This window comes from Gobio gobio (genome assembly GCF_949357685.1).
Source record: "Gobio gobio genome assembly, chromosome: 12".
Lineage (NCBI taxonomy): Eukaryota > Metazoa > Chordata > Actinopteri > Cypriniformes > Gobionidae > Gobio > Gobio gobio.
In genome coordinates, this window is record NC_137105.1 from 49,862,163 (window position 1) to 49,889,963 (window position 27,801).

The 27,801-nt window shown below is 35.6% G+C and overlaps 1 protein-coding gene across 1 annotated transcript in view; it reads right to left on the reverse strand.

The window, feature by feature from the left end:
- The window catches only part of cdk19 (cyclin dependent kinase 19), a 59,031-nt gene that overhangs the window by 1,487 nt on the left and 29,743 nt on the right, over positions 1 to 27,801 (reverse strand). The window contains exons 9-12 of the mRNA XM_079830676.1: positions 24,399 to 24,471; positions 21,898 to 21,995; positions 15,221 to 15,299; positions 4,831 to 5,031 (exon numbers count right to left, since the gene is read on the reverse strand). Of these exons, the coding sequence (XP_079686802.1) occupies positions 4,831 to 5,031; positions 15,221 to 15,299; positions 21,898 to 21,995; positions 24,399 to 24,471 (451 nt within the window). The remainder of the gene's footprint in view (positions 1 to 4,830; positions 5,032 to 15,220; positions 15,300 to 21,897; positions 21,996 to 24,398; positions 24,472 to 27,801) is intronic.

Genomic DNA, 27,801 nt, shown 5'->3' on the forward strand with positions numbered 1-27,801 from the left:
TTCTTTCCCACCGGCTGTGAGGTGAAGACCACATGTCCCAAGATTCTGCGCTCAAACGTGGAGTCATCAAACTACGCCTTTGTTTTGAACAGGCGACCTCTAGTGGACGGAAACGTGTGCACCTTTAAGCATTCAGCATGATTTTAACCAAGAAATCTAGACGCACCCTAGCGGCAGCAAATGTAATTTGCAGTCAGGGTAGTCTAGCAACTCTCCGTTGGCTTGAGTTACTAGCATCTCATTTCACAGATAGTTGGTTTCTGTATTGATTCTACATAAAAATGCAGATACAATGTAAAGTATTTTCTCTGGCTCTTGTTTTAAATTATTTTGTTTCATTATTATGCTTGTTGTTTTCATCTGTTGACGTTGTACAGGCAGAATGTGGCGGTTGGTCTGTGTTGTATTTGTCCCGCCCCCCTCAACTGTGATTGGACGGCTGGGTGAAAAGTGACAGTGATGAGCTGCGTTTTACTAGCTTAGAAATCTAGACGCACCCTAGCGTCAGCAAATCTTATTTGCAGCCAGGGCGTCTAGCAACTCTCCATTGGCTTGCGAGCTGGAAAAACCAAACTCTGCTCAGGCCAATCACATCGTGTATAGAGTCGGTGGGCGGGCTTAACATAATGACGGCAGAGTTGCAGCGGTTCAGCGTGTTACTTGTAAACACAGAAGCTGGCGAACAGCGTCTTTCGAATCGGCTTAGGCCGCGACTCTGGAAGACTTTTCAGAGAAAAGAACAAAGAACGGCACTGAAGTCATTCTTAAGAAAGGAAGATGTGTTCAGAGTTTTGCCGACCGGATATGGCAAAAGTTTAATCTATAAACTCTGCTTCCACTTCTTCGTTCCTCTGGTTGGTTGTAGCGCTATCCTATTGCGTGCAGAGGGAATCTGAAAGACAGCCGTTTTTCCCGCCCCTCAGATTGAGCCCAGCCAATGGTGAGTTCCCAGACCCAACATCTTGATGTGGCTCTGGCTTGTCAGGCTAGACTGTTGTTTGACTGTTGTTTGTAATTTGAGCTGCTGTAAAATCTAACAAATGTCCTAATTATTATTTTTTTGGTTAACTAGTATATATACAACAATTTGTTGAACTTGATTGTAAAAAAAAAAAAGTGTCTTGGTTATGTATGTAACCCTCAGTGTTGGGGAGTAGTTAACTTCAAGTAGCGACGCTACATTTTTCAGTAGCTTGTCAGTAGCTTAGTTGCTTTTAAAACAATGTAGCTTTTCCAGTAGCTAACTACTTTTCCCAGCAAGTAGGCCTAGCGGTGTAGCGCGGCCAAAAGCTACATTCCGTTTTGTGTTTTGACGAGCCTGCAATGCATTGAAGCAGCAGTGTTTTCTTCTTATTTGATCACATACTAAAATTGCGCGTTACCGCCATCTATTGTTATCTTGCGGCTTTACGGTTCACACAGAAGAGATCAACTGACGGTGATGTAAAGGATGTCCAGGAGTGGGTTGATAACTTCACACGAATCAACTAGTAAAGGTTACACTTGATTTATACAAACAAAAGATTAAAACACTGTCTGCGTTGAAGACTTCAAGCACATACAGGTGAATAATAGCCTTTTTAAATTGATTATCTATCTATCTATCTATCTATCTATCTATCTATCTATCTATCTATCTATCTATCTATCTATCTATCTATCTATCTATCTATCTATCTATCTATCTATCTATCTATCTATCTATCTATCTATCTATCTATCTATCTATCTATCTATCTATCTATCTATAATCCAAGTTGCTTATATTTACATTTGACATTTGTAGCGATTTTGCACTTTTACAGTCAGTTTGAGATATAGACTAGGGGAGAGCGGGGCACAACCTAACGCTTTTTGACTTTGTAAATCCACTTGGGGTTCAGAGTGTTTATTTTTTTCCCACATTAATTGCACACATGTCTAGTACAATTATGTGGTTTTGTTTCATTAATACAGTGTATACTTTTTTCTTGATTTACCCCGAAAGAATGGAAGTGAAATGTGACAACATGCCCCATAGGTGTTATAACATGTTGGGGCTCAATGTAACATGACCAAATAACAGCTTAAAATGTTACCTGATATAATCACAAAAATATACAAGACAAATTAAAATATTTTGTCAACAAAATACAATTATTAACTTTTTAAAATAAAATAATGGCATTTTTTAATCATTAAAAATATACGCATTTTTGAGTTTGACAACAAACACATCGCTAAATACAGCTATACAGCATAGTTCAAAACATAATGATAATAATGAATAATTTCTGAACATTAACTCTCAGACATTATTCACCCTTTTCTCATGGTTTCTCAAAAGAATTAATAAAAGTATAGAATATAATCATGGCATATTTCTAATAGGGGCTCATTGTAACCCCATCTGCACAACTGGGATTTAACCCGCGGCTCGTGTCTTCTGCTGTTAGATCAGCATTAAAGAACCATCTCAACTGTTAAATAACAGATATAAGATTACAATAATATCGGATTTGTCTTATTTTAAATAAACACAAAAAACAGAGATGAAAACTAAACTTAAGTAAGAAATGTATGATAATATTCAGTAATATCTTCCAGAGATTTTTACATTTTGGTGCTATTTTTTCTCTAAATAATGTTGATATGGTTACTAGTAAATACACTAAGTTTGGTCATTCTGGCATGTGTGGAAAGGGTTAATACATGCGTGTTACAACTAACCCCGCGTTAGGTTGTGCCCCGCGCTCCCCTATGTATTGTATATTTGGATACTTTAAAAAATAAAACTGTACTCTTATCATAATTGTATTGCATCGTGTTGTTTTAAATCCCAAACATTTAACTTAAAACATTCTTCATTTATGATTATTCAGTTATTTGTAAATATGCAATTTAATTGTAAAAAAAAAAGAAAGAAAACAAATTCAAAGTAGTTTCGATGTAGCTAGCTACATTTTGGTAGTAACTTGTAGTGTATCTAACTAACTACTTTTTCAGAAGGGTAGCTTGACTGTAGTTGAACTACTTTAATTTATAATTAGCTTGTTGCTTGTCAAACTACTGTTTCAGAGTAGCTTCCCCAACACTGGTAACCCTCGTTGCCTGAAGATCTCGCCTGAGAGCCCAATCATCTTCGAGTGTAAACATGATTCTCACAATTAAAATAAGCCCAAAATCAACATAACCTATTGTGTTTATCCGAGATGATCCTCATGGAGGAACAATTTTAAAAATGCCCATTAGGGGGCGTCAAGGGCTAAACAAAAAGGCTACCTTGGTTCCAAAGACTGTAACTTTTGATTGCTTTATGCTATCAACACAGTTTGATCCAGACGCAGATCACATGTGGGGAAATTTCACCAATGCAGAGTGTCAAAAGTGCTCTATCATACGATATCTACCTTTTGCCTCTCATTGCTATAGTTTTAGAGTTATGAGTCTTTACTTCTGTGTATGCCGCTCAGACAAAACAACTGTAAAAATGCCTTCAGGGCTTAAATATTAAACAAATCTCTAAGAATAAGCTTAAGTATTTGCTTAAAATGGGCAGTTATCTGTCATGTATTATCATAAAACCCAAAGATTTCAACAAAACCACTCGTGAGGTCAAGCTAAACAGTGATGAACGTTTTATGCTGGTTATGCCTGAAAACCCTGTGATTGTTTGACAGATATGTCTGGAAAGATCTGAATAATGCTCATCCCTGAGTGGAAGAGGGTCTGAGATATAGAGAGATCAATCTCGTGTTCCTCACAAACCTGCATCAGAGCGAACGGTCACTAAATCATTAAAGACAGTCCCATCATACCTGAACACTGCTTCTACAGAAAGTTCAAGAAAGAGTGCACTGGCTGCTAAAGCGGACAAGCCCAGCCAAACAAGACATTCCTGCTTCTATGAGGCCAGTGCCAAGAGCTCACACAAACCGTTTAAGCCAGAGTTGAAGCTGGTCTGGTTTTATACCACACCTGCACAGAAAGTGGTACTGACAACATAACCATATCATATGTGACCCTGGACCACAAAACCAGTCATAAGGGTCAATTTTTGGAAAATGAGATTTATACATCATCTGAGCACTGAATAAATAAGCTTCCCATTGATGTGCGGTTTGTTAGGATAGCAAAATATGTGGGAGATGCAACAATCTGGAATCTGAGGGTGCAAAAAAGAAAAAAATCTCCTTTAAAGTTGTTCAAATGAAGTCCCTAGCAATGCATATTACTACTAATAATACATTTTTGACATATTTACGGTAGGAAATTTACAAAATATCTTCATTGAACATGATCTTTACTTAGTATCCTAATGATTTTTGGCATAAAAAAGGATAATTTATGATTTAATATCATGTACACCTAGGATGGCTTGAGGGCGAGTAAATCATGGGCTATTTTTCATTTTTGGGTGAACTATCCCTTTAAGAACTTTTTACTGTAAGGTTCTTTGGGGAACCAAAAATGGTTCTTTTATCGCTGCAAAAATGTCCTTTTTTTGGACATTTATTTTTAAGAGTGAAGAGTCTCTCTTTTGATTTAATGACGGCATGCATCCTGCATGATTTGGGATTTTCGAGAAAAAAAAAAGATCTCCGAAGCACCTCAAAAAGTGTACCAAAGTGCTGTGCCATCTCAAAGGGATAAAATAAAATACAAATTAAGAAAGAGATATAAGAGGAAAAAAAGAGAGATAAAGCAAGAGAAGGAGAAAAAATAATAATATAAAAGCATCAGCCTTGTAATTTTACTTTTTAGTTTTCATATGTGTACTACGAGGAGAAATAGAGATATCCCAGCGCCCCCTTGAGGACACTGGAAACCGGTGGCATTTCTGTCTCTTACCTGGTAGTCTGTCTGAAGAACACTGGTTCCTGAGGTGCGAGGTTTTTTGTTTGGCGGCCCCTGGTCCTGTGCGTGCTGTAGGGAGGGGCCGGTGTTGGCCCCTGCGGTGCCGTTGGTCTGCGCTGAGCTCTGCTGGTTCGGAGCCTGCTGGGTCTGGGTCTGGGTCTGGGCAGCCGTCTGCTGGTGCTGCTGCGCCTGGTTCTACAGCCAACACAAGATCACTGCGCTTTCATCACGCCTTTACTACGACAAACACCAGAACTTGAGAATGACCACATTAAACAAGATCATCACAGTTCAGGATTCACAATAGGGTGGACAATGAAGCCAGTTACATAATGATTTCTTTAGTCCTTGCCCATTAGTTACTGTCAAGTTTTTGCAACCATTGCTTGTCCTGTGCCAGAACACATGGAGAGAGAGAAATGAAAGGTTTAAGTGAATTATCTCAGGATCTCTTAAATACAATAGACTTGAATGAATGCTTGAAAACGAAAGAAAACGAGTGCTTGCGTCAAGTAAAAAGACAGCCCTCCGATTTTATATATGCTCAATTAGTGCTGTCAAACCGATTAATCGCATCCAAAATAAAAGTTTGTGTTTACATAATATATGTGTGTGTGTACTGTGTATGAATAGTAAATACACACACATGCATGTATATTTAAGAAAAAGATGTTATATTTAAATATAAAATATATTATATAAATGTATATGCAGTATATGCATGCAAATATTTTTTAAATATATACATGCATGTCTGTGTATTCAAACATACATAATAATTATAAACAGTACACACACACATATTATGTAACACATTTTGCTTTTATTCATGTAAACCTTTATTTTGGATGCGATTAGTCGCAATTAATCGGTTTGACAGCAATAATATATATTAGGGCTGTCAAAAGATTAATTGCGATTAATCGCACCCAAATTAAAAGTTTGTGTTTACGTAATATATGTGTATATATATATATATATATATATATATATATATATATATATATATATATACTATATATAATGAATATATAGGCTAATATAATGAATATATAGGCTAATTAAATGAATATACTGTATAGGCCAATACAATGAATGTATAGGCTAATATAATGAATATATAGGCCAATATAATGAATATATAGGCTAATATAATGAAATAGGCCAATATAATGAATATATAGGCTAATATAATGAAATAGGCCAATATAATGAATATATAGGCTAATATAATGAATATATAGGCTAATATAATGAATATATAGGCTAATATAATGAATATATAGGCTAATATAATGAATATATAGGCTAATATAATGAATATATAGGCCAATATAATGAATATATAGGCTAATATAATGAATGTATAGGCTAATATAATGAATATATAGGCCAATATAATGAATATATAGGCTAATATAATGAAATAGGCCAATATAATGAATATATAGGCTAATGTAATGAAATAGGCCAATATAATGAATATATAGGCTAATATAATGAATATATAGGCTAATATAATTAATATATAGGCTAATATAATGAATATATAGGCCAATATAATGAATATATAGGCTAATATAATGAAATAGGCCAATATAATGAATATATAGGCTAATATAATGAATATATAGGCCAATATAATGAATATATAAGCCAATATAATGAATATATAGGCTAATATAATGAAGATATAGGCTAATATAATGAATATATAGGCTAATATAATGAAGATATAGGCTAATATAATGAATATATAGGCTAATATAATGAAATAGGCCAATATAATGAATATATAGGCTAATATAATGAAATAGGCCAATATAAGGAATATATAGGCCAATAAAATGAATATATAGGCCAATATAATGAATATATAAGCCAATATAATGAATATATAGGCTAATATAATGAAGATATAGGCTAATATAATGAATATATAGGCTAATATAATGAAGATATAGGCTAATATAATGAATATATAGGCTAATATAATGAAGATATAGGCTAATATAATGAATATATAGGCTAATATAATGAAATAGGCCAATATAATGAATATATAGGCTAATATAATGAATATATAGGCCAATATAAGGAATATATAGGCCAATAAAATGAATATATAGGCTAATATAATGAAAATATAGGCTAATATAATGAATATATAGGCCAATAAAATGAATATATAGGCTAATATAATGAAAATATAGGCTAATATAATGAAGATATAGGCTAATATAATGAATATATAGGCTAATATAATGAAGATATAGGCTAATATAATGAAGATATAGGCTAATATAATGAAGATATAGGCTAATATAATGAATATATAGGCTAATATAATGAATATATAGGCTAATATAATGAATATATAGGCTAATATAATGAAGATATAGGCTAATATAATGAATATATAGGCTAATATAATGAAGATATAGGCTAATATAATGAATATATAGGCTAATATAATGAAGATATAGGCTAATATAATGAATATATAGGCCAATATAATGAAGATATAGGCTAATATAATGAAGATATAGGCTAATATAATGAATATATAGGCCAATATAATGAAGATATAGGCTAATATAATGAAATAGGCCAATATAATGAATATATAGGCTAATATAATGAATATATAGGCCAATATAATGAATATATAGGCCAATATAATGAATATATAAGCCAATATAATGAATATATACGCTAATATAATGAAGATATAGGCTAATATAATGAATATATAGGCTAATATAATGAATATATAGGCCAATATAAGGAATATATAGGCCGATAAAATGAATATATAGGCTAATATAATGAAAATATAGGCTAATATAATGAATATATAGGCCAATAAAATGAATATATAGGCTAATATAATGAAAATATAGGCTAATATAATGAAGATATAGGCTAATATAATGAATATATAGGCTAATATAATGAAGATATAGGCTAATATAATGAATATATAGGCCAATATAATGAAGATATAGGCTAATATAATGAAATAGGCCAATATAATGAATATATAGGCTAATACAATGAATATATAGGCCAATATAATGAATATATAGGCCAATATAATGAATATATAAGCCAATATAATGAATATATAGGCTAATATAATGAAGATATAGCCTAATATAATGAATATATAGGCTAATATAATGAATATATAGGCCAATATAAGGAATATATAGGCCGATAAAATGAATATATAGGCTAATATAATGAAAATATAGGCTAATATAATGAATATATAGGCTAATATAATGAATATATAGGCTAATATAATGAATATATAGGCTAATATAATGAAGATATAGGCTAATATAATGAATATATAGGCTAATATAATGAAGATATAGGCTAATATAATGAAGATATAGGCTAATATAATGAATATATAGGCTAATATAATGAAGATATAGGCTAATATAATGAATATATAGGCCAATATAATGAAGATATAGGCTAATATAATGAATATATAGGCCAATATAATGAAGATATAGGCTAATATAATGAAGATATAGGCTAATATAATGAATATATAGGCCAATATAATGAAGATATAGGCTAATATAATGAATATATAGGCCAATATAATGAAGATATAGGCTAATATAATGAATATATAGGCCAATATAATGAAGATATAGGCTAATATAATGAATATATAGGCTAATATAATGAAGATATAGGCTAATATAATGAATATATAGGCCAATATAATGAAGATATAGGCTAATATAATGAATATATAGGCCAATATAATGAAGATATAGGCTAATATAATGAATATATAGGCCAATATAATGAAGATATAGGCTAATATAATGAATATATAGGCTAATATAATGAAATAGGCCAATATAATGAATATATAGGCTAATATAATGAATATATAGGCCAATATAAGGAATATATAGGCCAATATAATGAATATATAGGCTAATATAATGAAAATATAGGCTAATATAATGAATATATAGGCCAATAAAATGAATATATAGGCTAATATAATGAAAATATAGGCTAATATAATGAAGATATAGGCTAATATAATGAAGATATAGGCTAATATAATGAATATATAGGCTAATATAATGAAGATATAGGCTAATATAATGAATATATAGGCCAATAAAATGAATATATAGGCCAATAAAATGAATATATAGGCTAATATAATGAAAATATAGGCTAATATAATGAATATATAGGCCAATAAAATGAATATATAGGCCAATAAAATGAATATATAGGCTAATATAATGAAAATATAGGCTAATATAATGAAGATATAGGCTAATATAATGAATATATAGGCTAATATAATGAATATATAGGCTAATATAATGAAGATATAGGCTAATATAATGAATATATAGGCTAATATAATGAAGATATAGGCTAATATAATGAAGATATAGGCTAATATAATGAATATATAGGCTAATATAATGAAGATATAGGCTAATATAATGAATATATAGGCTAATATAATGAAGATATAGGCCAATATAATGAAGATATAGGCTAATATAATGAAGATATAGGCTAATATAATGAATATATAGGCCAATATAATGAAGATATAGGCTAATATAATGAATATATAGGCTAATATAATGAAATAGGCCAATATAATGAAGATATAGGCTAATATAATGAAGATATAGGCTAATGTAATGAATATATAGGCCAATATAATGAAGATATAGGCTAATATAATGAAGATATAGGCTAATATAATGAATATACTGTATAGGCTAATATATTACCGATATATGCATTTGTGTACCGTACCGGAAGCCCTTTACACCCCATATATATATATATATATATATATATACACATGTCTTTATTTGTGAAAAACACTAAACTATGATCACAGTATCAAGAAGTTACTATAAAGAATAAATCTGACATTTATTTATTTGACATGCGCGTGGTTTAAGGCTGTCAAAACTTATAAATATCTGAACAAAACAACTTCTCACAGGAAATGATTTAATACCGTCATGAATGCACTGGGTATGCGACGACAATGCCTTGTGTTTTGTGGGGAAAACCCACAGAAAATGACAATACAATGAAGCCCGCAGTCTTAAGTGGCCTGCTATTAGTAGATCAGCTTTTTCTTCGTGTGCATGTTTTTTTGTACATGCAAACCTTTGGTAAATAAGGGCCTTTGTGTGGGAGGAACCCAATCCAGATCTGCAGGTCTTTGAGTGTAATAATGGATGTGTGTTTGCGAGGCTGATTTCGTCAAACACACTCACAGCCACACAGATATTGTACAACACAGAAAAACATGAACATTATATGATGTGGCTAAAGTCAGTAAACGTAAAAGTAAATATTGGCTCAATCAAGCGCTGCAGAAGTGAGACGGTTGTTTTATGCCGCGTGTGTTTGTTTGTTGGATACGTTTCATCCTTCACTACACAAGTGCCCAGCTTAACAACGCTGCGATCTGAACTTCTCACGCTCAGCGTCCCTCTTGGTTCCAGTGGAATGAGTAACATTATAAACTAGCCGTAGAAACAGAAGCTTTTATCTAAAGTAGTTTATGGTATACTTTTTACAGGGACAATCTCCCTGGAGCTCCAAAGTGCTCATGGTCATTATGTCAAAATAACGTCATTCCAAAGCCTTCAAATTAAAAGCCAAAGAAAACAAACACAGTAAAAGCGTTTTTAGCCAGTGGAGACTCTTTGCTTGATACGGTATATCCACGGAAGTGTTACTAGCATCTCATTTCACAGATAGTTTGTTTCTGTATTGATTCTATATAAAAATGCAGATACAATGTAAAGTATTTGTTCTGGCTCTTGTTTTAAATTATTTTGTTCCGTTATTATGTTGTTTATATCTGTTGACGTTGTACAGGCAGAATGTGGAATCGGTGTTGTATTTGTCCCGCCCCCTCAACTGTGATTGGACGGCTGGGTGAAAAGTGACAGTGATGAGCTGCGTTTTACTAGCCTAGAAATCTAGACACACCCTAGCGTCAGCAAATCTTATTTGCAGCCAGGGCGTCTAGCAACTCTCCATTGGCTTGCGAGCTGGAAAAACCAAACTCTGCTCAGGCCAATCACATCGTGTATAGAGTCGGTGGGCGGGCTTAACATAATGACGGCAGAGTTGCGGAGGTTCTGCGTGTTACTTTTAAACAAAGAAACTGGCGAACAGCGTCTTTCAAATCGGCTTTGGCCGTGACTCTGGAAGACTTGAGTTCAGTTTTTCTGTGAGAAAAGAACGCCACTGAAGTCATTCTTAAAGGGTAACTAAACCCTAAACCAACTTCTTTTAGTTAATGATCTGTAATACTGGGGCTTTATTAATGCTGTTCATTGATTCGAGTAAATGTTTTGACATTTGAGCATAAAGTGTTTTAATTCTATAAAATATGGTGTAAAACCGCCAAAGTGCTGCCCTCTTAAGGTTGAACGGTGGCTACTGCAGTTGAATTTTCCTATTGGACGTTGTGGTACATCGTGACGTAGGATGGTACCTCCAACGGCTCACTATCCACACCCCTGGCACGAGCTCACCACGCCCTCAGAAATGTTTCCCCCAATCACACGATGAGAACGGCTTCACTCCAGTATGAACTGTCATATTACATGAAGTAGAAACATTATGAATGAAACTGACTTGACACATGCTTTAACATTGTATTGAAGAAAATACGGTTAAATAATGCAGTTGTCAGTACACGTCAGGATTTTCTTGCGATATTATTGCCGCCCGTCATGTGTACAGATCATTTTCATACATGAGACGCACTTTCAAACCCTGACACGCAAGTGGTTGCCGCGGTAATGAACAACAATACCGTTACATGCTGGCGTATAGTCTAACTTATTTGAGGAAATCTGTTTATAATAGGCTTTTAGGTCTGAACTTATTGGTCCTGAGCTGATTCAGTTCATTTGAATGAAAATACATTGTATGTATATCAGATATCTGATCTATTTTTAGTGCCATTCAGTGTGAGGATTTGGCTGTTCATAGATTAGGTCAGTTCTCTTGCGCTGCTGCTTCACTGGCATCGTCTGCTTCGGGAGTAAACGCAGTTTGAGCAGCGGCTCGCATTGATAAGGCTCTGGGTTTGTGTCTACAGACAATCCACCCTCCTCCACTTCAGGTGAAGGTAGGAGAAATGACCGCTCTGTTGCAAAGCTGGCGTCACTCCAGTCATTCTCCATCTCTGCGACTCGCGAATCTGACAGCTGTCAATCAATCCGTCACTGCGGGTCTCAGGTGCCCGCCCTCCGCTCAGCCCCGCCCTCGGTTCGTCCCTCTGTCTCCGCTGGGCTCTGCCCACAGCATTGTTAAGCTCTGAGCAGGGGTTTAGTTACCCTTTAAGAAAGGAAGATGTGTTCTGAGTTTTGCTGACCGGATAAGGCAAAAGTTTAATCTATAAACTAGCTCTGCTTCCACTTCTTCGTTGCTCTGGTTGGTTGTAGCGCTATCCTATTGCGTGCAGAGGGAATCTGAAAGACAACCCTTTATCCCGCCCCTCAGATTGAGTCCTGCCAATGGTGAGTTCCCAGACCCAACATCTTGATGTGGCTTAGGGATATGACGGTGAGGAAATTTTCCCACCGGTAAATCACTAATTCTATCTAACCGAAAGTAACATGCACACGACCGCTCTGAACTGAAAACGCGTCAATGCGCACACACCGTGAATGACAGCTCGTCTGTAAATGCGCGCTCTGTGAGGCCATGGGCGCGTCTCAATCAGTTCCCTAGTTCAGTAATCAGGGCACTGATCAAGCATGATCAGTCTATGATTGAGATGCACGCCATGAATGAATAACAGTTCGTCCGTAAAGCCTTGTTTATACTCGACGCGCACGCTCGTGGCAAAAATAAATGCGCGCGGTCAGCGTAGCGCGGAGGCTCGCACTGCGGAGCCAGGCGAAAGTAAACAATGCACGCTTTGTGCGGCCGTGCACATTTTACTTTCGGTTTTGAATTAGCGCCAATTCGGCTGCGGGTTGCTTGAATTGTGGGTTTATTAGCCTATTATTTTTAATGAAAAACACAACAACAAAACAAATGACAAACTCCCTTAAATAGGCGCTTTTACGTTTCGCTTTGAAACCAAATCTTCCGCGATCATCTCAGTCAGCTCCTCACTCTTAAATCTGATGAATGACTCCTGCCGAGACTCACGGTCGGATCCTGCTTTATTAAGCAGATACGTTCAGTTTTTATTTGTATTGTCTGTTCTCTAACTGAACTAAATTATTTTATTACTACAAAAAAATCTAAAAGACAGTGGCCGGTGCCACAGTGGGCAAGTGATGTAACCGGTGTTGAGTCTGGACACCGGTAACACCGGCAACACCGACTATCGTAGCAAGCCTAATGTGGCTCTGGCTTGTCAGGCTAGCGTTTTACTCAAACTTGAACATTCTTCAACTCTCTGCGACCGGTAAAAAATGGCAACATGAGCTCAATGAGATTCTGCTCCTTCTGGAGCCCTAGTGGCCAGTCGATGAACTGCAGTTTAAGTCACTTCCATATTGGCTTCAAGAGAAACTGCGGGAGGTTGACACTTGTCTAGGACCCAGCGGAGCAGCTCATTTGCTCCATATAGAGCTATAAGAGTCATGAAATATCATGTTATATTATTGTTTTTCCACAAGAGGTCGGCAAAAACACCCAATGTGAGATATTTTGAGCTGAATTAAAAGGGTCATGCATGAAATTGTGAGTTATTTTGAATTTAATTTGAAAGAATGTGCTTAAATTACTATTTAATGATTATTTATTGATAAAATCTCGCCATTTAAAGGTAAATATAATAATAAAATAAAAAATATATTCAAAATGTTCATGCAGAATAGTAAGAAGTCATTTGTTTGCTGATCTTAACAATTTGGAAGATTGGTGAAAAGTAATATGAGGAGCCATTCCTTGCACAGTTTTAAAAATATACAGCAACTAATGAAGCATTCAGCAATACTGAAGACCTGTTGTCCATACACTGCATTCACAAGAATCCTGACCGCCCGCATTCTGAACTCCAGTCGTGAAGAATGATACGATAATCTACAAACAAAACAAAACCTAGATCCTTATGGGTTAGTTCAGCTCAGAAAGAGATCTTAGTCCCTAATGAACCACAGCATTGACAAACAGATCAGGGTCAAAAACAACCTTAAAAGGATAGTTCACCCAAAAGTGAAAATTCTGTCAAAAGAAGATATTTTGAAGAACATGGGTAACCAATTGATGGACACATTGACTTCCATCCGGCCATGGATTGCGTAATCATGTCAGAAAGGTCACGCTAGACATAGGCAGAAGTACCGCCCCCGTGTTTACAAAGCGCTCGTGTGAAGACTAATACAAACGCCCTTTAGCAAAAAAGGTTAGCAATTTAGGTAGAAAGTATATAAATGTTTATTTTATGTTTATGAGTTTCGGGTCAAAATGATCCTGAGGGAAGGATGAGGGTCGTGGTAGACAGTATTGGGGAAAGTTACTTTGAAAAGTAATGCATTACAATATTGCGTTACTCCCTTAAAAAGTAACTAATTTAGTTACTTAGTTACTTTTTCAGAAAAGTAATGCGTTACGTTACTTTTGCGTTACTTTTTCTCACCTGGGCAGGGCTTGTTTTTGTTTATAACAAAAAAGTTATATTTTTGTGCAACGGTAAAGACCTCTTCACACCAAAATTGAAAAAATAAGCCTCAGCCTGAGGTAAAAATGCAAATTCCCGCATGAACAGTAGAGGGCGCAGCTTTGGATAATGGAAGAATAGAAAAAAGATTTACCAATAAAAACAAAAAATCTAGTAATTTTCATCATCAAAGGTCAGCAGCAAGACATTGGTAAATTAAATATAAAAGTAGATTATGCATAAAATAGTTGTTTTATTTAACATTTAATTATTGGGGGTTTGCATAGTACTCTGATTTTGCATTTGACTGATTTTATTCATTTTGAGTAGTACAGAATCTTTATTGTGCAAGTGAGATAAATAAATGCTCACATTTAGTCTAGAACTACAATAACCCTCATGTTCACACACACGCCTCTGCATTTATTTTTCTCAACATGGGCACAGGAGAGCTGTCAGTCAAATTAATGTGGAAAAGTTTGTGAAAAAGTAACTCATTTTGTTTTGTTGTAAATTTGAAAAGTAATGTGTTACTTTGAAAAAGTATTATTACGTAACTCAAGTTACTTGTAATGCGTTGCCCCCAACAGTGGAGGTAGATATACTGGACACTGACTACACTATACAAACGAAATTTCAGAGTGGAAAGATCACATCTGAAAAACAAACCAGAACTGGATGCAGTGTGAGAAAAACTAAACCCGGCATCGTTACCTTCTCTGTTTTCTCCTCTGGTTCATCCTCACTTAGGAACTCTCGCTTGGGGTAGGGAATCTGACATCCTGCAAATACACTAACACACACACACACACAAAGAAAACCGTTTTAAAGCCTCACTGAGAGCCCAAGCAAATCCCCAGCTTTAACAATGTGTGCTAAACATGATAGCAAAATGTTAAATCATGTAAGCAATGTGTGCTAAACATGCTAAAGCATATAAACAATGTGCTAAATCATAAACAATGTGTGCTAAACATGCTAAATCATATTAACAATGTGTGCTAAATCATAAACAATGTGTGCTAAATCATATTAACAATGTGTGCTAAACATGCTAAATCATATTAACAATGTGTGCTTAACATGCTAAATCATATTAACAATGTGTGCTTAACATGCTAAATCATAAACAATGTGTGCTTAACATGCTAAATCATATTAACAATGTGTGCTAAATCATAAACAATGTGTGCTAAATCATATTAACAATGTGTGCTAAACATGCTAAAGCATATAAACAATGTGTGCTAAATCATAAACAATGTGTGATAAACATGCAAAATCATATTAACAATGTGTGCTAAACATGCTAAAGCATATAAACAATGTGTGCTAAATCATAAACAATGTGTGATAAACATGCTAAATCATATTAACAATGTGTGCTAAACATGCTAAAGCATAAAAACAATGTGTGCTAAATCATAAACAATGTGTGCTAAACATGCTAAAGCATAAAAACAATGTGTGCTAAACATGCTAAAGCATAAAAACAATGTGTGCTAAATCATAAACAATGTGTGCTAAACATGCTAAATCATATTAACAATGTGTGCTAAATCATTAACAATGTGTGCTAAATATGCTAAATCATATTAACAATGTGTGCTAAACATGCTAAATCATATTAACAATGTGTGCTAAATCATAAACAATGTGTGCTAAATCATATTAACAATGTGTGCTAAACATGCTAAATCATAAACAATGTGTGCTAAACATGCTAAATCATATTAACAATGTGTGCTAAATCATAAACAATGTGTGCTAAACATGCTTAATCATATTAACAATGTGTGCTAAACATGCTAAATCATAAACAATGTGTGCTAAACATGCTAAATCATATTAACAATGTGTGCTAAATCATATTAACAATGTGTGCTAAACATGCTAACGCATATAAACAATGTGTGCTAAATCATAAACAATGTGTGCTAAACATGCTTAATCATATTAACAATGTGTGTTAAACATGCTAAAGCATAAAAACAATGTGTGCTAAATCATAAACAATGTGTGCTAAACATGCTAAATCATATTAACAATGTGTGCTAAATCATTAACAATGTGTGCTAAATATGCTAAATCATATTAACAATGTGTGCCAAATTATGTAAACAATATGTGCTAAACATGCTAAATCATGTAAACAATGTGTGCTAAACATGCTAAATCATATTAACAATTAGTATTAAAAATGATAGCAAAAAGTAAAATCATGTAACAATGTGTGTTAAACATGATAGCAACATACTAAATCATGTCTATTAATGTGTTAAAACAAGCTAGAAAAAAAATGCCAAATCATGCTAAAAATGCTAGTTTGTGCTAAAACATGTTAGCAAAATGCTAAATCATACTAGCAACATGATAATGTTGAAACAAGCTAATGTTAACATGTTAAAATATGTAAGCAACTTGATAAATAATGCTAACAAAATGGTAGCAACATGCTAGTTAATGTTAACAGCATGATAAACAATGCTAAAAAGCTAAATAAAGTTGTGTTAATGTTAATTAATGTTAAAACATGCAAGCAAAATTTTAAATCATGTTAGCAATATGTTAAAAATGCTAGAAACATGCTAATTCATACTAACAACATGCTAGCAAAATTTTAAATCATGTTAGCAATGTGTTAAAAATGATAGCAACATGCTAATTCGTACTAACAACATGTTAACAAAATGTTAAATAATGCTATCAGCATGTCAATTCATGCTAGCAAAACATGCTAAATCCTGCTAGTAACATGCAAATTCATGCTAGCAATGTGTTACATAACAAGCAAGGTTACAACAAACAAAGAAAACTATTATCCAGCTGTTTCTCATACGCATTTGCTCAGCTGATGACAGGTGAACTCCTAGGGCTTATGTTTATGAATGAAAGAGGAAAATAGGAGATATTTGCGGTATGCTACACTCTAGCAAGCACGCGCTAATTAAAGGGTTTGGCTGAGTTCCTAAAGGCATGTCTTTCTGTGACAGCGCAGAATAACAATCCTTTTCTCTTTTAACAAGACACTGTGCAAAGCAAGATCCATGAGTTATCCTGAACATGAGTTAGATAACCGCAGAGAGCATGAACGCTAGCAAATCCCCAAAGCCTTGTTTCTGCATCAAGTGGAAAGCCCCGAGGGAGGATCAACTAATGGTTTTGAAAAGTGCATGCTGAACAAACACACATGAGTGCCCATTATTTCAGTTGGCTTGAAAACTTACTGATCTACTGTATAAACGACTTATTCTGAGCCAAAATCTAGACAGTCCCATACGCTTTCATTCAGGGGGTCAAAACTTTAACACACTAACTCTGAAGATTCATCCACTGTGTGTATATCACTGGAAAAGCCTAGCAACTAGCTTAGGACATGCTAACAGTGTGCTACAACATGTTAAAAACACACCAATTCATGCTAGCAATGTGTTAAAACATGCTAGCAAAACATGCTAATTCATGTTAACAACATACTAAAACATTCTAGCAACCACAATGCCAAATAATGCTAACAGCAAGTTAATTAATGTTAAAACATGATAGCAAAATACTAAATCATGTTAACAATGTGTGCTAAAAACATGCTAACAAAACGTTAAATCATGTTGACAATGTGTGCTAAATATGCTAGCAAAACGTTAAATCATGTTAACAATGTGTTAAACATGCTAGTTAATGCTAGCAGCATGATAAAACATGTTAACAAAATGCTAAATAATGCTAACAACATGTTAATTCATGTTAAAAAATGCTAGCAACATGTTAAATCATATTAACAATGTATGTTAAACATGATACCAAAATGTTAAATCAATAATGTGTGCTAAACATGATAGCAGAATGTTAAATCATGTAACAATGTGTGTTAAAAATGCTAAATCATTAACAATGTGTGCTAAACATGGACTAGAAAACATGCTAGTTAATGCTAGAAAAATGCTAAATAATGCTAGCAACATGTTAATTCATGTTAAAAAAATGCTAGCAACATGTTAAATCATATTAACAATGTGCTAAACATGATAGCAAAACATGCTAAATCACATTAACAATGTGAGTTAAACATGATACCAAAATGTTAAATCATGTAATGTGTGCTAAACATACTAACAACATGCTAAATCAATAATGTGTGCTAAACATGATAGCAAAATGTTAAATCATGTAACAATGTGTGTTAAACATGTTAACAAAACATGTTAAATCATGTAACAATGTGTGTTAAACATGCTAAATCATTAACAATGTGTGCTAAACATGGACTAGAAAACATGCTAGTTAATGCTAGAAAAATGCTAAATAATGCTAGCAACATGTTAATTCATGTAAAAAAATGCTAGCAACATGTTAAATCATATTAACAATGTGTGCTAAACATGATAGCAAAACATGCTAAATCATATTAACAATGTGAGTTAAACATGATACCAAAATGTTAAATCATGTAATGTGTGCTAAACATACTAACAACATGCTAAATCAATAATGTGTGCTAAACATGATAGCAAAATGTTAAATCATGTAACAATGTGTGTTAAACATGTTAACAAAACATGTTAAATCATGTAACAATGTGTGTTAAAAATGCTAAATCATTAACAATGTGTGCTAAACATGGACTAGAAAACATGCTAGTTAATGCTAGAAAAATGCTAAATAATGCTAGCAACATGTTAAATCATATTAACAATGTGTGCTAAACATGATAGCAAAACATGCTAAATCATATTAACAATGTGAGTTAAACATGATACCAAAATGTTAAATCATGTAATGTGTGCTAAACATACTAACAACATGCTAAATCAATAATGTGTGCTAAACATGATAGCAAAATGTTAAATCATGTAACAATGTGTGTTAAACATGTTAACAAAACATGTTAAATCATGTAACAATGTGTGTTAAACATGCTAAATCATTAACAATGTGTGCTAAACATGGGCTAGAAAACTTGCTAGTTAATGCTAGAAGCATGATAAAACATGTTAACAGCATGCTAAATAATGCCAGAGGTGGAAAGTAACGAATTACATTTACTCACGTTACTGTAATTGAGTAGTTTTTCTGCATACTTCTACTTTTTTAAGTAGTTCTGTAATTTTACTTTAACTTAATTATGTTTTGTTTGAAGTATTGTACTTCGCTACATTTTAAACCACATCCGTTACTGAGTAAAAATAAATAATACAAAGGGGGGAAAAACGCGATCTGGAAACGACTGCATTGTATTGAAGGCGGGAGAACGAACGCAAAAATCACAAAAAGATGGAGACGGACAAGACAGACGTCAGACCCAGCTGAAAGCGAAAGCCGTCGCGAACCCCTGGATATTATGCAAAAACTTTGGATATAGACAAAAAATAGCCGGGTGTTGTCCTGGAGGATATCAAATTAGCAAAAAAATGTTGATGCAAAGGAGGAAACACATAGTTCACATGTTCGGGAACACCATCCCTCTGTGCGGATAAAGGTACGTTTATAACTTAAGGCCGAATGTTTTCTGTGATGCAGAGGGAATCCCGGAATTACAGTATAACGCAGATATCACGTAAAACACGCAAACTGAGGGATGAATAAATACATCGACAGTAGAGCTGTACAATAAATCAAATCGCGACATGGTCTGTGAATATTAAAGCTCAAAACACTGCTATATGAATATATGATCTGCTTGTTCTGTCTCTGTGTCTACTAGCCTACATACTTAAGTAGCCTACGCGATGCTTGTGGTGTTTAACGTCACAAAAAACATATTTGGGCATGAACATACAGTATGAACATTTCCAGAGCTGATCTGAGACCCCCTAATGAACATTTTCATCATTTTATTTGATTAAAAGCCATTATCAAATACACTCTGAAACAGATCTTCCCTGAAATATATTACTATTGTAGGCCTATAGAATACTTGTCAATATAATAATAATAATAACAACAATAATAATATTACATAATTTAAACATTATTTAAGAATATCTTTTTAAATCCATAGTTTAATTTAGTAAATTTTGCCCAAAAAAATGAAAGGAAGTATTTGATTACCACCGTTTTGGTAATGTATTTGTATTAAATCATAAAAAGAAGAATTTCTTAGGACTCTATTATTCTTAAAGTTGTTAATCTAATGCATAATAATTTATTTAGTTCATTAGACATGTTTTATTGAAATTTTAATAAAGAAAAAAAAAATTGTTTCAAGTTTGTTATAATAAAGCATTTGTTCAACCAAAAATAAAAATAAAAATCAGTTTTCATTAATTTAATGCCATTTTAACTGGTGATAATAATAACCATAATTTAATAATACAGTTTATGTATTAAATAATTAATACCGTGATGCTGGGAAACTGATGTTTTCATATTCTATTACATCCCTTCACAGGAGATTCCTCACCCTGCTGTTAAAAAAAGTAACTCAGTAACTTTTACTCTGAGTACATTTTAAATGAACTACTTTTTACTTCTACTTAAGTAAAATTTAATTGAAGTAATAGTACTTTTACTTGAGTAGAATATTTTGTTACTCTTTCCACCTCTGCTCTAAATAATGCTAACAACATGTTAATTCATGTTTAAAAATGCTAGAAAAATGTTCATATTAACAATGTATGTTAAACATGATAGCGAAATGTTAAAGGAACACGTCATTTAAAAAACAATGGGCTCATTTTCCGTCTCCCCTAGAGTTAAACAGTTGAGTTTGACCGTTTTCGAATCCATTCAGCCGATCTCCGGGTCTGGCGGTAGCACTTTTAGCTTAGCTTAGCATAGATCATTGAATCTGATTAGACCATTAGCATTTCGCTCAAAAATGACCAAAGAGTTTTGATATTTTTCCTATTTAAAACTTGACTCTTCTGTAGTTACATCGTGTACTAAGACCGACGGAAAATGAAAAGTTGTGACTTTCTAGAACGATATAGTTAAGAACTAAACTCTCATTCCTGCGTGATAATCAAGAGCTTTGAGCCGTACCATGAGTGCAGCGGCGCAATGATATTACACAGCGCCTGAAAATAGTCCCCAGCGCTCTCTGTGTAAGCAGGTTGTCATGTTGGTGATGTTGATGGAAATTAACCTATTTTCAGGCGCTGTGTAATATCATTGCGCCGCTGCACTCATGGGACGACAGCAAAGTTCAAACATGCTAATCCAATGCTAAAATATGCTAGCAATTTGATAAATCATGCTAGAAATGTGTGTTCCCTTGCCCAAACTCCAATTTCAACAATTACATTTAAACTTTAAGTTTGCCAAAGTTTTTTTTAGACGTTCAGAAAAGTATTTTTTCAAACCAACTTCAATGTTTGTTTACAAACTTTACTCATGTAGTTTCCTTTGAGATGTGTTTAAATGTGTGTGTGTGTGTGTGGGACGAGTCTTACTCAGATGTAGGTAAGGGGTCCTCCAGGAAATATGGGTCCTGCAGTGCCTGCTCAGAAGTGATTCTTTTGGTGGGGTCCATAGTCAGCAATTTCTGGAGCTGGATTAGATTAATATTCATTACTACAACTGTCACAATCTGTGTTTACTGTTCCCTCGTCAAGGACCTTTAGTTTGTTTATCGTCATTTCCTGTGTTGCCATGGTTATTCACGGTTTCATTGATTTACCTATTCCTAATTTGATCATTAGTTCTCTGTGTATGTAATTCATTGCTTACACACAAATTGCTTATTGATCCGCTTCGCTACCTCGTCTTCATCCTCAGCCCAGCTGGCACAATTACTAAGGATGTGCAAAACCAAATTCATAATCCAGTTGGTGGGCTTTTCTGAATGATTAGTCGAATATTTGCAAAAGTTGGGAAACTAAAATTGAAATTTACTACTGGAACACTACAGAAAAGGATATACACCGATTAGGCATAACATTATAACTCACTAATATTGTGCTGGTCCCCCTTTTGCTGCTTAAACAGCCCTGACCCGTCGAGGCCTGGACTCCACTAGACCCCTGAAGGTGTGCTGTGGTATCAGACACCAAGATGTTAGCAGCAGATCCTTTAAGTCCTGTAAATTGCAAAGTGGGGCCTCCATGGATCCGACTTGTTTGTTCAGCTCATCCCACAGATGCTCGATTGGATTGAGATCTGGGGAATTTGGAGGCCAAGTCAACGCCTCAAACTCGTTGTTGTGCTCCTCAAACGCCTTCTTCCCATAGTGCACCTGGAGCCATGTGTTCCCCAGGTAAGCCACACACACACACCCGGCCATCCACGAGATGTAGAAGAACACGTGATCATCAGACCAGGCCTCCTTCTCCCATTGCTCCGTGGTCCAGTTCTGATGCTCACGTGCCACTGTTGGTGCTTTGGGCGGGGTCAGGGGTCAGCATGGGCACTGGTCAGCCACCCCATACACAACAAACTGAGAAGCTCTGTGTATTCTGACAACTTTCTATCAGAACCAGCATTAACTTCTTGAGCAGTTTGAGCTCCAGTAGCTCGTCTGTTTGATCGGACCACACGGGTCAGCCTTCGCTCCCCACGTGCATCAATGAACCTCGGCCGGTTCTCCACTGGTCCTCCATGACCCTGTGGCCTGTTCTCCACTGGTCCTTCATGACCCTGTGGCCGGTTCTCCACTGGTCCTCCATGACCCTGTGGCCGGTTCTCCACTGGTCCTTCATGACCCTGTGGCCGGTTCTCCACTGGTCCTTCATGACCCTGTGGCCGGTTCTCCACTGGTCCTTCATGACCCTGTGGCCGGTTCTCCACTGGTCCTTCATGACCCTGTGGCCGGTTCTCCACTGGTCCTCTGAGCACTTTTGATAGAGACTGGCCACTGCAGACCGGGAACAGCCCACAAGAGCTGCAGTTTTGGAGATGCTCTGACCCAGTCCTCTAGCCGTCACAATCTGGCCCTTGTCAAACTCACTCAAATCCTCACACTTGCCCATTTTTCTTAGCCTGGTCTTAACCAGACTCATACATTTCATTTGTACAGAGAGTCTGGCCACTCTCCATTGGAAAGCGTTAACTTCCTTGAAGGCGGGAACTCTGATGACGTTTAAAACTATTGGATCTGCCCAGAGCCGCTCTGGATCTGCCATTATCAATCGCTAACGTTTGGTGGTGACGTATGTCATGCGCCGTTCGCCTCTGTTTCTCACATGGAAATCCGTAAAAATGACTGCAGATTGTGCAGCACCTCAGTGATAAAACCTAACACTTGTGCATTCGGATTGCGATTTATTCACGTTTTGAGACGGACGGCAATAAAATCACTGACTAGCCGCTGTAAATGATGACAATACCTTCTGACCCCAAGAGAAACAATTATAGTCCCAATAGGGCTTCAGCAACTCCTCCACCACCTACGAAGCGAGCTGGAAAATCAAACTTTTCCCAGTACACAACATCATGGCCACCAACAAAACTCAGCAAAGATTGTTCTTACTCCGGCTTTAACTTCTGGATATTCGGCAGCGGTGCCAGGAATTAATGGCTTCGCTCGCATCTTTTCTCCGCCGCCATTACTGAACTACAACTCAAACTAGCGCACGACATCAGCATCATCGTTCTCAGCCACTCCCTCTGTTCACTGATTGGACCGGTTAAAATTTGTTTGGAGAAAACCTAAGAATATACCGCAATCCCAGACTGAAGGAAAATGAAACTTGAGAGGACGTATGTAGGAGGGCGGAGCCAGGCTACATTTTTCCAACTTCTAACTAATCAACTTTGAGTACAAAATGTTCACTTGCTGCCTAATATATCCCACCCACTAACACGTGCCGTAGTGAAGAGATCATCAGTGTTATTCACTTCACCGGTCATAATGTTATGCCTGATCGGTGTACAGAAGTAACCATCTTAAAAGGAATGTTTTTGTGAAGCATATAATGCGGTTCTATATAAGAGTGCAAGCGTACAACAGACTCACCAATAGAAACACTTTGCTGTCTGGTTTGACTTTATGTTTCTCCATGTATTTGATGAGACTGCTGTTGGCATATCTGTAAAACACATCTGAACAATCACTATAAAAATATTAAATGTAGGTATACATAAAAATGGCAGGACACTGTTCTCAACCACAATGCTCTCAAACTCTATTTTAATGGTAGAGGAAATGACGTTTTAACCATAGACTGTAAAAACATATGGCCGTAGTGTCCGTGACGTCACCCATAGGATCTGAAGAGCAGTTTTGAAGTGTAAAGTCGGGTCGAGCTGGCCGTCGCCATCTTGGCAGCGTCACTCCCGGATAACAGAAAATGGGCAAAGAGGCGGGACGTGGGCGGAGCTAAGGTGACGTCATGACTAACAGACAGCAGACAAACGGCAATCCACCTGTCACTCAAAGTGGCCACGCCCTTAATTATGCAGAACTTTAAGGCTTTATATAATGTAAACGAATGAGTTATAAAATAATTCAACCCCCTCACAATCGTCATGAAGAGCAAAATTAGCCGTATAGACCAAAAGCACAATGTGTCCCAGACTGTAAACTTGTGTTCTTCTGCTGTAAAGTTGGGCATTTTAACATGAGCTCAATGAGATTCTGCTCCTTCTGGAGTCTGTCTCTAGTGGCCAGTCCATGAACTGCAGTTTAACTCACTTCAGTATCGGCTTCAGGAGAAACTGGGGGAGGAGCCGCTTGGTTTTAACACTTTGAATTATGAAAAAAATCACAATGCTGTTTATTTTAATCTCGTGAAACATAATTTACCCACTTTATGGTATATTGGCATTGGTATATAACAAAAGAAAGCGGTGTCACTGTTGGTTTTATTCTTCTTTTAGCATTTTATGGGGATTGGCAAAAAAACGATAGGTGCATTCCCGCCACCTACTGGCCTGGAGTTTAGATCATTGATGGAATTGGGGTTTTGGGTGTTTGTGTTCATGTCTATTATTTTGTATTCATGCTCTTTCTCATGTGCTTCCCTCAAAGCCACTAGATGTCAAGCCTGCAACCATTAGCCAAAAAAGCCTAACGGCTAATGCTAACGTGGCGGCTGCCAGTGCGCAGGAAAGGACACCAGAGGCTGTTTTTATAATGGAAGTCAATGGAGAAGAGGCTTCACTACACTGAATAAACTGCTTTTGTGAGGAATCATTTAATGAAGCGACTGCCTGTCTGCTAATCTTCAACATGTTTTACACTAATCAATACGTTTGTTGGGAACGATATGTAGATTTGACTATGATTAAAACAAGGTTATTATTATATAGGTGAAGGGAATGTCGCGACAGATAAAACTTGTTTACGGCAGAGTATTTCATTATACTTTTGAGTGATATTGTATAAAGATAGTAGAAAATACAATGTTTTCTTTCTTTGGCTTTCAGGTTTTACCAGTTATGACTTGAATGGTAATGACTATTATACATGCATGTATGCACATGATGCTGATATTATGCATTTTAATGAACAAAGAGAAAATGAAAACTTGAATTATTGTGTTATAGTGTATGTTGTTTAATGAAAATAAAAAATTCAGTATTGTTTCTATCGCTGCCAGGTTAGTTTTGACTCTGCTGTGTGCCTAATGATGATTATTTAATGCTTTTTAATGAGTGAAGGCCAAACAATACATATAATTAATGAATTCAATATGTATTCAATTACAATGAAGTTTTTAGTGTATTCCTAAATAGAGAAGATATAGAGATTTGCGCTCTTTATTCCGTTCAGTAAAACCCATTCCTCAAACAATGCAGTCCTACTGCACCTTTCCTAGCAATTTAACACCAAATATAGAACATTTATTCACAAGACCAACACAAGACACTGATTAACGTCAAGTGTAACTGACTGTCATAAAACTTTGACCGGCGTTTGGTCATTAGTCTTGTGTGTGTGTGTGTGTGTGTGTGTGTGTGTGTGTGTGTGTGTGTGTATATATATATATATATATATATATAGCTAGTATTGTGTGTGCAATTCGTTGTTCAGTGAGTTTCATGTTATTTCAAGTCAAGTCATGCTTTGTCAAGTCTTTTGTGGCACTTGGGTTCTGCAAACTCATTTGTTACAAGCGGGTGACATCAACAATGTACTTTTACAAAGAGAGAAAGCATTTAAAGACTTTCAAGTCATAATGCTTTTGATTACCCGTCGAAACGTTGTTTTGTCTACTATAAAATGTTTGAGAGCATTGTGCTATCGTTTAGTTCTTATTTGAAGGCCTTCTTGGCTGTTTTTGGTCCTACATCTGCTCTAAAAAATATTTTTGGGAATGAGCAATTCAAATTCTAGTCTTTTACATCATTACACAAAACTTAAAGGGGTCATGAACTGGCTTTTTTTATACTATTGTCTGAGGTCAACTTGTGACGTTTGCTTGGTTTTTACATTCAGAAACATCATAATGAATAAGTAATAGGCTATTTTCTGCCCTGGTTCTCTCAAGAAACGCTTGGTTTTAATGGGCGTGCCGCACTGAAGACTTAGCCCACACCCACGGCTAGGATTGGATAAGATTTGCATATTTAACGAGCTTCAGCTCCCCTGTGGTCAGTGGGGAAATGGCAACCGGAATGAATCGCCCACAGGGCTCACAAAATGTCTTTATCAAACAAACACAATGATTCATCTCTCATCCACCCGCGATTGATTGGAATGATATTTTTTGATTAACGTTACTTGGCCCGCCTGATCGATGAATATAACTGTGAACCATACACACTAGGGATGCCACAATTCTCAATATAATATTGAACTGTTCGGTACGGCATTCACGGTTCAATACGCGCTTGTGAATTGCGTTTTTTTTTCCACACATTCTGTCATTTGCCTTCATCCCAATATACTGAACAACGCGACATACATTCACATCACAGGTTAGTGCTAGAGTTATACTAACGGAACACTAGAGTTATTCACAATCTCGAAAGTTAAAGGGTTAGTTCACCCAAAAATGAAAATTCTGTCATTAATTACTCACCCTCATGTCGTTCGACACCCGTAAGACCTCCGTTCATATTCGGAACACAAATGAAGATATTTTAGTGTAAAGCTGAGGCTGAGAAAGGCTTCAGATAGGCCTCCATTGGCATTCAGTACATTTACACTCCCAAGACCCATAAAAGGCACTTAAAAAGTCGTTACAAAGTCCATCTCACCACAGTGACTCTACAATAATTTTACGATGCGACGACAATAGTTTTTGTGCGCAAAAAAAAATCTAAATAACACCTTTATCCAACTTGTTCTTGTCTTCCGTGTGTGCCTCCACGACGCATGCGCGAGAATATGACGCAGATCCGGCGTTCGGACACATGACCCAGAAGTGATTTGTTTACAAGCAGAGGAAGACACGCGTGTCTAAGCTGTTGAA